The sequence below is a fragment of the Macaca mulatta genome, chromosome 1 (assembly GCF_049350105.2).
Source record: "Macaca mulatta isolate MMU2019108-1 chromosome 1, T2T-MMU8v2.0, whole genome shotgun sequence".
NCBI lineage: Eukaryota > Metazoa > Chordata > Mammalia > Primates > Cercopithecidae > Macaca > Macaca mulatta.
In genome coordinates, this window is record NC_133406.1 from 178,793,175 (window position 1) to 178,806,796 (window position 13,622).

At 37.9% G+C, this 13,622-nt stretch overlaps 1 protein-coding gene, 1 long non-coding RNA gene and 1 other non-coding gene across 21 annotated transcripts in view; all 3 read right to left on the reverse strand.

Moving 5' to 3' along the window:
- PATJ (PATJ crumbs cell polarity complex component) overlaps positions 1–13,622 on the reverse strand; it is a 424,482-nt gene that overhangs the window by 303,175 nt on the left and 107,685 nt on the right. For all 19 annotated transcript variants that reach the window (XR_013401362.1, XR_013401361.1, XR_013401351.1 and 16 more), the window contains one exon: positions 1,199–1,408. Coding sequence is in view for 16 of the 19 variants with exons in the window: in XM_077954993.1 (XP_077811119.1) it covers positions 1,199–1,408 (210 nt within the window). In the remaining 3 variants the exon portion in view is untranslated. The remainder of the gene's footprint in view (positions 1–1,198; positions 1,409–13,622) is intronic.
- On the reverse strand, positions 4,824–4,928 carry LOC114674974 (U6 spliceosomal RNA). The gene has a single exon (XR_003726070.1). It is a non-coding gene; the product is annotated as a U6 spliceosomal RNA (small nuclear RNA).
- Positions 5,400–8,808, reverse strand: LOC144333069 (uncharacterized). The gene is made up of 2 exons (XR_013401419.1): positions 8,090–8,808; positions 5,400–7,956 (listed from the first exon to the last, which is right to left on the reverse strand). It is a non-coding gene; the product is annotated as an uncharacterized LOC144333069 (long non-coding RNA).

The window sequence follows — 13,622 nt, forward strand, 5'->3', positions numbered from 1 at the left end:
ATTACAACTCTGTCCCTTACTAGTTATAAGACCTTGGGTAAGTTACTCAATTCTCTGTGCCTCGATTGATTCATCTGTAATGAGGGTAACAAAAGGACTATTCTTAAAGTTGCTGTGAGGATTAATTTAGTTAATAGTTAATAAGTGTAAAGGGCTTAAAAGAATGACTGACATTTAGTAAGCACTTAAATAATAATAAACTGGCTGAAAATCATCATCATTAAGTTTCTGTTGGTGGTGATGATGGCGCTTTGTTTTTTGCATTAGAGGCCTCCAGAGCACTGTAACTGTAACGTAGCCTTCAGTCATAAGCAGTAACCCCTGACTGTAAGATAAAGCAACAAGATGACTTCAAGATGGTTTGACAGTATAGGGGTTCTTGATACTAGAGTTACAAGGTGCTTTGATGGAGAGAAAAGCAGATTAAACTCTCACGGTTAAACGGTTAAAATGCTAGAGTCACAAGGATTTCAACTTATCATACCATCTTGACATCAGTCCCAAACGAAAGTTAAAAAGGACACTTACTTTAATTTACATATAAGAATAGCCAGGTGCAGTGCCTCATGTCCCTAAAAAAGCACTTTGGGAGGCCAAGGCAGGCAGATTGCCTGAGCTCCGGAGTTCAAGACCAGCCTGGCCAACATGGTGAAATCCTATCTCTACTAAAAATACAAAAAATTAGTAGCCAGGCACGGTGGCACATGCCATTAATCCCAGCTACTTGACAGGCTGAGGCATGAGAATCGCTTGAACACAGGAAGCAGAGGTTGCAGTGAGTAGAGATCGTGCCACTGAACTCCAGCCTGGATGACAGAGACTCTGTCTCTAAAATAATAATAATAATAATAATTTACACATAAGAAATGTGCTGAGAGCTTAGAAGTCTGTGCTAAAAGCATGAAGATGAAAATAGCAGTAAGAGTGGTAGTAGTAGAACTAGCAACATTAGCAGCTAGTATTTATGTAATAATATGCTATGTACTTAATGAATATAACCTTTAAATCCCAAAACCCTATGAGGTAGACATTATTTTTTCTGATATTGTAAGTCAAGGACATTAAGAAAACTGCTCAAGGTCACACACATAGTAAATGTAAAACAGAAATTCTTGGCCAGGTATATGTGTCTCCAAAATCCGTGTTTTTAACTGTTGCACTATTATTACTTCCTATATTAACAAAATACAACACTCACCACCAACGGCTTACAGATGCCAAGGCGTACTATGCCTGGCGGCACAGCTTTCAGTATTTCCACAGCTTCAGCAAGTGAGGTGTTGTCCAAACAGTATTCATTGACTGAGACCAGGCGGTCTCCAGGTAATAGTCCCCCACTTCTTTCTGCTACACCATCTGCTACCAGGGAGCGGATCACAATCACTGATCTTGTAGAATCTAAAGGGTCCTATGAATCGAGCAAAGAAGAAAGATGAGTCCATGCACTGAAAATAAATATGCAGCCTTAGGACAGCTTGAGTTGACTGATGAATCTTATTTGACCACCTACTTCATGTGTCTGGCACTCTGGTGATAATCTTCTAAACAGGTAAAAATAAACTAAAATCTCACTCTAAGTCAGGTATGGTTGTACACCTCTGTACCATCCCAGCTTCTTGGGAGGCTGAGGTGGGAGGATTGTTTGAGCGCAGGAGTTTGAGATTAGCCTAGGCAATATAGCAAGACCTTCTTGCTAGAAAAAGTTTTTTTAATTAAAAAAATTGAAAGGCCAGGTGCAGTGGCTCATGCCTGTAATCCCAGCGCTTTGGGAGGCAGGAGGATCACTTGAGCCCAGGAGTTCAAGACCAGCCTGGATAACATGACAAAATCCCATCTCTGCAAAATATACAAAAATTAGCCAGGTGTGGTGGTGTGTGTTTGTAGTCCAAGCTACCTGGGGGGTGGAGCAGGGGTTGCTGAGGTGGAAGGATTGCTTCAGCCCAGGAGGTCAAGGCTGCAGTGAGCTGTGGTTCAGAACTCACTGCAGAGCTGTGGTGACACAGCAAGACCCTGTCCCAAAAAATAAATAAATAAAACATCATGCAAATATCAGGTTGTATCAAGGTGAAAATATAATCTTAACAATTTCAGTGGCATGTCTGAGTGCCCAAAATATATAGACTTCCTGTTAAAATTTTTGGTGATTGATATTTGGTTGGACCATAAGAGGTCTGGGAACAGTTGGGCAAGATTCTCTGACATTCTCAAGATAACGGACCCAAGATAAGCCTGTCTGTTACTCCTCCAGAGTCATAAGTAAGCTCCAAGAAAAGCATGAACGTAATCATAAATATAAAATGGGAAATGATACTCCGTTCTTATACCTTCACAGTAGTACAGAATCCTATAAAATCACACAAATCCAGAAAAGACATGGAAACCATGGAAGATTCCACTGTATTTTAAAAAGTATATTTATAAATAATGTGACCTAAAATTATGATACAGTGCCCTTAGGTCACAACTATTCCAATACATAGTTAAATATGAATTTATGAACAAAAGCAATGTACAGATCTTTCACCCATTGGGAGGACCCCGTATTTCTTGATATTAAACACTGAGGACAACATTGACATTCAATACACCTGGTTAAAAAAAAACAATTTATATCTCCACTATTGTTTTTTAATTTATTTAACAAACTGATATATAGCACTTACTATATGTTGGGCTTGACAATCACTAATTTATCTAATCCTTACATCTCCAGGATGTAGGCAGATTTATTGTCTGTGTTTTACAGATAAGGAAACCGAGGCTCAGAAAGTTAAGGGAACTAGCCAATATTGCCCAGCGTATACGTGGCAGAGCCAGGATCCAACCAGACAGCCTAGCTCTTAAGTCCTTACTCTTGACCACCTCACTCTGCAGCTTGCTCTGCATCGTAATGGTCAGAAGAAATGGGAAACAAAGAGTAGTAAATTGAGAAGAAAGAAATATTCATATGGCCATCTTATGATTGAGCAGAGTCTCTTAATTTGTCTTAACGGTGGAGGTGTACAGCACTATTACAGAACTTTTAACCTAGCAAGGGAGAGAAAAAATAATGACATTCCAAACACAGCAGCATTCACATTGGTTTCTCTATGCTTCTCCCATTATTTCATTACACACATGCTGTTGCACAAGGCAAGATATTGTAACCTGAGATTCTACTACTCTAGCCTCTCTTAAACCCTTCCAGAGAAAGTAGAGAAAAACTGCTAGGTTTTGTGTGGGAATTATAAAACTTTGGAATTAGCAAAGTAAGAATTTGCCAAGTTCCTGGCTATGTCTGTTTGAAGTGGCTGATGATTCTTTTGAAGTTTTCTGATCCAGTTTTCTATGCCTTTGTGTTTCAGACATCAGGGTTCATTTTCAAAGTACTGCATGGAATTTTAACCAAATATGCCATATTTAAATCAACAAAGGCTACACAGCTAATTCCTTGAAGAATGTCTTCAAATGTAACTTATCTTGGTTTTTGCAACTAACCTTGCCTTTCTACCCCCGAGCCAAGAGACTCTTCAAAATTTTCTTACATGCTCTGATGTATAACACCACATATTTATGAAGAGGATTAAAAGTAAAAAAGAGTCCAGGGAGCTCACTAATAAAATACTGTTAAGCTATAATTACACCAGTATTTTCAAGTAGAGGGAGCTATTGCATAGGAAGAGAACAGAAGAGAACCAAAAAGTACAGTGGCATATCAGCAGGCAATCGATGCGGTAATAATATAAAAGAGCTGTCTATTTTGTCACTGGCAACCATGAATCACAACACACTTTTCATCCTGAAATATGAAACCATTACATTTTAAGTTTGACACACTAATAAATAAGCTGTACAATTATTTCCTTCATTTAGGATGTCAGTTTTTGATGAAAGGCTTTTTTATTGGGGGGAGAAGGGAGACTACATAATAGCTTATTCCTCTCATGAAATGCACAGCAGTTAACATTGCTTCATATTATTAATTTCTACACTTTCTTAGAGAAAACTGCAAGAGCAAAATATACCAAAAGCAAATAAATGGTTGAACTAAGTTGTTTGTGAACAATCTCTGCAGTTTCATATAACACCAAAATTTTAAAATACTATTTTTAACCCAAATAGGTGAGGAGGTTTTCAAAATGCAACCCACTGAATTGATAATTTAGGAACATTTTAAAGGAAGATTCCCCAGAAGGAAATGGAAATAGACTTCTACCCTTGAAAGGTGAACATATTTCCCTTATTGCCAGAAAAGTCATTGTAAGTACTAATTTACACAAAGTGAGGCCTTCTTTAGACCTCAAACTAGTGACAGGTGTGCTTGCTTACTAAAATGTATTCAGGTTTAGACCACTAGTTATGCTAAACAATAAATCCAATCTACCACCCCTTTTCCTGGATGACAGAACCCAAAGGCAGCTTCTTTGTTATTTGGAGGGCAGGGAGGGGACAAACTAGCCACCTCTGAAGATGCCCCATTATGTATAATCGCTGCTTCATTTTCTATGATGACTTTTCTGCCTCTGATTTCCCACGTAGCTGAATGAAATCGCTTTAATGAGTAACAGTCATTTCCTTTCATTTCCTTTACATCACATGTAGCAGCCACCCTATGGAAAAACAGCAGCTGCTACTGCCTACTGGGGTGGCTGCTATTCTTGAGGCTTTGCTGCATAAAAATGCTCAAAAACCAGCCTGACTCAGGCTGCTTCTCATCAGAAAGGTCGATTTTCTGAAAATACAGTGTACGACATTATGTGCATGTTATAGCAAACAAAATGTTATAGAGATACTTCTCAAAACCCTTACCCAACCCCGAGACCCCCAGGCATATTTACATAGATATATATATGAAGCGCTTCACAAAGGTGCATGTTATTCTTGCACGAGGGTCACGCTGATGATCTCTGTATCACTACAATTTTAGTATATATGCTGCCAATGTACACACCACCAGTAGCACCTTGCTGAAATTATTTTAACTGTCTTCCTACTAAAAACAAAGTCCCCATCAGTTTTTATCACCTTTCATCATAATTTCAAAATCTCTAATATTTCTTCTTTTGGTAAATAACACTGCAAGGAACATTGTATTTAAGAATCAAGATGCTGCTTTAGACTAAATAGCCAATAGAGGGCACTAGAGACCAATCATAGAACATGAGAAACATGGACTATGCGAGCCATTCTCTTCTGAAGGAATTTTCTTCCTCTTTATTCAAAAGGTTTATATTATTACACACACTGTAACAGTGTCCCATATGTTTGGTTCAACCCATTTACTTCTGAAAGTTGTACCCTACACCTCTTTTTTTTTTTTTTTTTTGAGACAGAATCCCTCTCGGTCACCCGGGCTGGATTCTCGTGCCTCAGCCACCCGATAGCTGACATTACAGGTGTGCGCCGTCACTCCCAGCTAATTTTTGTATTTTTAGTAGCGACGGGGTTTTGCCATATTGGTGAGGCTGGCCTCGAACTCCTGGCCTCAACTGATCCTCCTGCCTCGGCCTCCCTATATCCTCTGAGTGGCATCAGCGTATACCCAAGAGTTCCGTTCTCCCCCTCACCCCTCCATTGAGTTGCTCACTAAGGCATGTCAGTTTTTTTTATCTCAGCCTTTTATCTTTTCTGATTCTTCCTTTCCGTTTCCACTGCCACAGCCTTGGTTCAACTTCTCGTTATTTCTGAGCAGCTGCTACAGTTTCCTGATAGGTCTACCTGTCTCTAATCTTGCCCCCATGAGTCAATTTTCTACAGAGATAATAGAACCATCTTTAAAAATAAAAAGGTGATTATAATTCCTCCTCTGCTTAAAATACTTCAGGGACACCTACTGCCTTCAGGATAAAGTCCTAACTCCTTTATTCTTCATGGAAGGAAAATCCTTCAGAACTGCAGTTCTGTCTCGTCTCTCACTCTCCCCACACATACCACTGCCTACTCCCATTTGCCCAACACTTTATCCCAGGTATTGTGAAATGCAAACGCAGATATTGTGAAAGGCCTTGTCATGCTGCATGGCATAATGCAAGCCATTCCCTCAGCCAGGAATGCTATCCCTGACCCACCACCATTGGTCTAGACTTTGCCACCAGAGTCAGCTCAGGTGTCTCCTCCAATGAGAAGCATTCCCTTACTCTTTGAAGACCCAAGCACTTCCTACTCTGTGATATCCCTAAACCTAAAAAGACCTTCAATTACAGCATTTATCATAATATATTTCCTTTACTGTTTGACCTTCTAGAATTAGTTTGGTCTTCCTGTTAGATGTATCTACAGCTTGTTGCATTTTCTTCATTAAAATACTTTTTACATTTTACTGAAATTATTGTAAATGACTTCCTTTAAATTACTTCCTACTAAAAGTAAGCTTTATGAGACCAAGAATGTGTTTGCTTATTGCTTATTTTTTTGCTGGATTTTCAGGGCCTACTACAATGCTCGTCACAGAGAAGGCACTGAAGAGTAGTTAAAATGTTGAATGACTGTCTATTTAGTTTCTCTCTTCCCACGGGGCGACAAGTACAACAAAAGCAAAAGCCACATCGCATCATATAGGAATAACAACAACAGCTGGTAACACACACTAAGCTCTTGCCATACCAGGCACTGTTCTCAGAATCTTACTTACTTGAATCCATTTAATCCTCACATCATCATGAGGTAGGTACGTACTATCATTATCCTCACTTTCCCGGTGAGGAAATTAAGAAAAATTAAATAGCTTAACCAAAGCACAGGGCTGGTAAATGGCAGAGCCAGAAATTAAGCCAGCCAGTCAAATCCCAGAGTTTGTGCTTTTAGCCACACTAAGCGATGCTGCTTCTCTAACTTAAGTATTTGCTAAATGAATGAAGTGTTGAAAGAAGACAAATATGTTAGAAGATATTTTTATCATATTACCAAAGTGTATGAAACTGAATCCCTTAAATATCGCACTTGGCCACTAGAGGTTCATGTTTCAGTACCTAGCAGATGAAAAGTTAGAGGGTACAGAATGTGCAGCATGCCTGCATGTACAGGAAAACCTGCATTTGTTTGCCAAATTTCAATGCACAATTACTTTCTCAAGAATCCATTGATTTGGTGGGCATAAGAAGACTTTTACATGAACAAATTCAAACATGTGATAATCATTATGCCCAAATGGATGGGATTCAAAGTTTCTGACATGTCCATAAAATGTATTATATGAATATTTGTGTACATTCCCAAAGATCAAAGAGACCAGATTTCACATAAGCTAAGGCAGAGTGCAGGAGCATCACCTGGAGTGGAGAGGTGGTTCAGCGGAAATGGGCTCTGTCAGACAGAGACATCAACTCAAAGATGTGGAGAGTTCTAGCCATGAAACTGCTCCAAAACCTAGACTACAAATCCAAGCTACCATGGCAAACTCGGTGAAAAGACATGAAGCAGAGAACGTGACATAAAGAGGAGGCAGAAGGAATTAACAAGAAAAGTGTCATAGGTAATAAACTGGCAAATGCATCAGTAAGAGGCATTTAGGAAATAAGAACAGGAGATATATACCAAGAATTGTTCTAATATTTAACATTGATATGCTTTGCAGTATTACCCCAATAAAGAAACACAAGGTGTAACAAAGACTTAACTACATTCAAAATGAAGAATATCTTTTGGGTTTGTTTGTTTTTAAAAAAATCTATTCTGTATGTAATGCTCAAACTTTTAAAGACATTAAATAACAGGATAGGAATTTAAAGACCACACAGCGGGATGGCAAAGAGATGGATCATAGTTTATTTCCTTTGATAATTTTGACTCTTAGTGTCAACTGAGTGTATTAAATATAAAGTTGGTCGACTAAACTCATGAGAGGAAATATGGTTAATTCATAGAGTCTTTTTTTTCTTTTTTGAGACAGGGTCTCACTCTGTCACCCAGGCTTGAGTGCACTGGCACAATCACAGCTCAGTGCAGTCTCAACCTCCTGGGCTTAAGTGATCCTCCCACCTCAGCCTCCTGAGTAGCTGGGACCACAAGTGCACACCACATTCAGCTAAATCGTTTTTATTTTTTGTAAAGATGTGGTCTCCCTATATTGCTCAGCAGATCTCAAACTTCTGGGCTCAAGGAATCCCCCCACCTCTGCCTCGCGAAGTACTGGAATTACAGGCATGAGACACCATGCCGGCCTAATGTATATAGTCTTAATAGTATGTTATTAAAGTTCTAGGCTGTGTTGTATAGTTCACCACACCAAAATACCTGCTCTACAGCTGTATTACAGAGGTCCTTCACAAGGATGAAATGATTCCAAGGAAGGACTAGCAAAATAATTTCAATCAACTGTGAAATAGAAAGTACTCTACTAGTGAAAAGAAACAATCCACTAACCAATGAATTCCATGCTATAGCACATATCATTATAGAACTAGGCTTTCAGCTTCATTCCACGGATATGTATTTTTATTTCAGTAAGAGAAAGTATGTTTCAAAGATAATTTTAAAGGAACTACACACAAATTTCTGGACAACATGAATAGTTAGCTCTGTAATACTGGATAAGAGAATTATTCCAACTCAGTAATGATCAACTGAGGAAACTATGAAAACAGCAGGTAGCCAAATATTGGCTTCTTGAAAAGTATACTCTTAAATGTGGCCATTATTATTTGAACTAAGGAATATTAAGTTAAAATCTAAATTAATTAACAGCTAAATAAATTTTCAAAGCAACATCTCAAGGAAGTTGCTAAAATAGAGAATGCAGAAAGGAACCATTAAGTTTAAAAGGGGGACAGTTGGCTGGGCACAGTGTAATCCCAGCCTGTAATCCCAGCATTTTGGGAGGCCAAGGTGGGAGGATCGTTTGAGTCTAGGAGGTCGAGACCACCCTGGGCAATACAGTGAGACTTTGTCTCTAAAAAACATTAAAAATTAAATAAAAGGGACGCAACTATTTCATTCCAGAGGTAGGCAAAAGGAGGAACTGGGTACAAAGAGGCAAAGGAAAGGTTCTTTTATACACATGCACACACACATACAGATTTATATACCTTAAGGAAAAAGGAAAACAGTGATCTGCAGAAGCTCAGTGGCACAGCTAGCATGAATTAAAATTTCCATTGTGAGGAATGTCAGAAAACAAGAATTCCAAGATTTTTAAAAAGGAGAAAAGATATATAAGAGAGAAAGACAATGAAGACAGATATTCAGCCCATTAGTGATAGGAGGAGCGTGGATTAAAAGAGGCGAGTTTTGAGACCCAGCTTGGTCCACACCTGGATGTATACAGTTTTACGAGTGTCTTCATTTCTCTGAGTCAGTATCCTCATAAACATAAAATGAAAAAGTTGGATACATGAGTTATGATCCCTTCTCTCAACTCTAAAATCCTGTAACTTAATTTGACAGAGTATCTTGACTCAAATTTGTTCCTAGTTTCTACCCAAACATTCACAAAACCACTATAAAAAGTAAGGAAAGATAGAAGTTAATTCAAAACACTGCATCAGCAATGAAATTGATGTACATTTTCATTACAAAACTCAAAAAGGGCATTTACTATTAAAAACAACAACAACAACAACAAAATACATATGACAGCATGTGTCCTTTTTTGATAAGATATATCTTAAAACACCTTTTCTTTTTCCTTTGCCATTTTCAGAGCAACGAAAATCATGTCAGGAACCATTAGCTGAATTAAAATCACAAGAACAGTTCTGGTTTAAAACAACAGGGTATAATTAACAATTTCAAAAGACTGTCTTCTGATTTGACCAATAAGCTAAGCATTTACTTTTGGGAAAGAGAAATAAATGTATTTATAGTGAATGCAAAGCAACAACTAATTGATTCTAATGAATAATGAGCAAGCTATCTTATCTAAATCCAACTCCATGTTTAACTATTTTATAATATAGCAAAGTATTACACTAATCATACCAATTACCACAACACCATCACGTTCAAAGTAAGTGCCCACAAAGTACATTCAGTCCACTCAAGATAGATTAAACTGATACAGTTCCTGGCTCCATGTGTCTTATTACTTCCTAAATACTATTAGGCAGTAAGAATAGATTTTTCCACACATCAGACATAGAACTAAACAGTCCCAGAGCTGCACAGTAAGCACGGCACAGAAAGCAATAAAAAGTAAAATGGAAGAGAAGTGGACAAAGGAACTTGCTAAAAGATCAAACTATATTCGCAAAAGGAATAAAAAGTACATAAGCTTGCACATACTTTTATCCTATAAAGTTTAGTACTTTAAAAACCTATTTTAAGCACAATATTTTAAATGGTTTAACCAGCAGTCCCATGGAAATCACTTCTTGAAGACTATTCCTTTCTCATAACCCTTCTGGTCTCCTGCTGAATAACTTGTTTGTATATTAGATACATTCCTTGAATGTTTCATCTCTTGAAAATTTTATGTCATGCTGTAATTGTTTATGTGGTTACCAGTCAGTCCTGGTCCAGAACTTTTGCTAGTTGTAAGGAAAACAAAACAAACCATACAACTATCCTTTATCTAAAAGCCCCATCATCTTGCTGAAATGCCTGAGGTTCTACCAGGCACACAGTAGTACTCAAGTATAATTAAAATTACATTAGTTGTGGCCGGGTGCAGTGGCACATGCCTGTAATCCCAGGGCTTTGGGAGGCCAAGGCGGGCAGATCACTTGAGACCCGGAGTTTGAGACCAGCCTGGCCAACATGGCGAAACCCCATCTCTACTAAAAATACAAAAACATTAGCCAGGCATGGGGGTGCACACCTGTAATCCCAGCTACTCATGAGGCTGAGGCAGGAGAATTGCTTTAACCCAGGAAGTTGAGGTTGCAGTGAACCAAGATAGCACCACTGTACTCCAGCCTGGGCAACAGAGTGAGACTCCCTCTCAAAAAATAACAAAAATTATATTAGTTGAAATGTGAATATACTTAACACTACTGAACTATTCATTTAAAAAGTTAAGATGGTAAATTTTATGTTAAGTGCACTTTACCATTTTTATAAATGTAGAATATGAATTTATAAATAAGAAATACTCCATTATCTTCCAGAAAAAAATTGTATTAGTTGAAAGTCATTATGACGCAGGGAAAGTGTAGACATATAAAAACTTAAAAGCTTTGCAAATACTGATTTTGGAATTTACCTTTCCAAACAAATCACTGTCAACTTAACCTAAACACAAATACTAGCTGAATGATAGTGATCAAGTTGTTTAACCGTGAAGATTTAAGTTTTTCATTTGTAAATGGAAATAACAATAGTACAGATTTCACAGTTATTAAAAGTGTTCAACAAGGCATGTAAAGTGCTTAGTAAGTCCATAGTAATCACTTCATAGTAATAATTTCTTTTCCATCATAATTCTCATGGTAATAATATTATTATTATAATAACATTACTATTATTAATATTACTATGAGAATTATGGTGGAAAAGAAGTTAAAAGGACACACGGGTTTGAGGAGTTAGGTTTCCATCCCATTTACTGCCTTCTAAATTCAACTGAGCATATGTGACTTAGACCAACAGTGCTATCAGCTGCTAAGCCCCTCACCTCGTGATGTTACATTCAAATATTAAAAAATGAAAACACAGGGTTGAATCTATGCCCTCCAGATATTCAGATCTATAACCTCTTGAGTGCACAAAGAGAGGCTCAGAACAGCATGGCATCCTCAGTCTTCATTCTCCCTGAGCAGACACTGTAAGATGGGAGCCATCTCTAGACTGGGAGATTGCCTGACAACACAGCCATGTCAGAGTGACAGGATGCCCTTCATTCTTTAGAAAAGATTCTGCAGGGTTTTGATCTTTTCTTTTTAATCCTTGAAAGGTCAACCAATGCTGATACACAGCACACAGTATGTAGAATTAGAATTAAAACTTTGCTAACTTTGAAACTGTACAGGAAAAAGGCAAGGAGTCCTGCTAGGAAATCCAAGGTAAAGCACACAGTTTATACTCTCAGGTGGCAATAAACACATAAATAAATAAAAATTATGTCAGTGAAGAGCTTTGGCCAGGTGAGAGGAGTAAAGGCAAGGGATCACAAGGCTTCAAGAATAATCTGAAGAAAAGTTTTTAAAATTATGTTAAGTATGTCTCTCCAGAAAGACAACATAATTAGAAATTTCTATTGCCTTTCAGTTGAGCCATAATTATGAAGAATTAGTATTGTTTTTGGTCTACAGATTATACCTGACAAAACCACAGACTCAGGAGCTCAGCTGCATTTACTAACTGGGTAGTCATGAGCGAACTCCTTAACCTCAGCATCAGTTTTCCTTATCCATAAAACAAGGATGACTACAGGACCTATAGCTTGGAGGTTGTAGAGAAGATTCAATCAGTCAATATACCTAAAGTGTTTTAAACAATCCCTGACACAGAGTACAGTAGTCCCCCCTTATCCATAAGGAATACGTTTGAAGACCCCCAGTGGATGCCTGAAACCACAGATAGTACCAAGCCCTATATATACTATGATTGTTCCCTTACATACATACCTATTATATTAGTCAATTTTCACAATGCTATAAAGAACTACCTGAGACTGGGTAAATTATAAGAGAAAAGAGGTTTAATTGACTCACAGTTCCGCATGGCTGTGGGGGAGGCCTCAGGAAACTTACAATCATGGTGTGAGGCAAAGGGGAAGCAAGGCACATCTTACATGGCAGCAGGAGAGAGAGAGAATGAGGGGGGAGCTGCCACACACTTCTAAACCATCAGATCTTGTGAGAACTCACTCATTATCACAAGAACAGCATGGGGGAAACCTCCCCCAATGATCCATTACCTCCCACCAGGTCCCTCCTCTGACACATGGGGATTATAATTTGAGATGAAATTTGGGTGGACACACAGAGGCAAACAATATCACCTATGATAAGGGCTTAATTTATCAATTAGGCACAGTAAGAGATTAATAAAATTAATAACAATAATAAAAAAGAACAAGTATAACAATATACTGTAATAAAATTTATGTGACTATGGTCTCTCTCACAAATAGCTTAGTATTTTCAGACTGCAGTTGACCATGGGTAATTGATGCCATGGAAAGTGAAACCTCAAAAAAGAGGGAACTGTAAGCAGTACATAACTGTTAGCTAGTAAACCATGTGGCCATGTTTTCCAAAGAAGAAATCAGAACACAAAGTTTTCAAAGGATTTTTCATTAAAAGAAATAAAATTTGAAAGTTAAGGAAAATATTAAGCAATTCAGTTGCAAAAGAAAATAAAGACATGAAATCAGGACTAACTTATTAATTCTGGGTTATTCACTGTGGCTGGAATGTCGAATCCCTTACTGTCCACACAGCAGACCTCAATTTCCCCTGAGGCCTCTCTGGATCCCAAGAAATAACATTCAGTGACTCTTTTAGTCTTACTTTCACCACTGTTAAAATTATAACATGTTGTACAGAGCTGTGACCAAGTCTGTTCTCTTTATTAATGTTGTAATATATGCTTATTTGTCCACTGTCTGTCTACTCCAAATTGAATTTAAACTCCATGAGGACAGACTTCATCTAATTTGTTCACTCCTAGCTCCCCAGTGCCTAGAACAATGCCTGGAAGAGGAGATGCTCAGCAAACATTTATTATATATAGGAGCATATCTTTTCATTTTTATAGTCTCCATA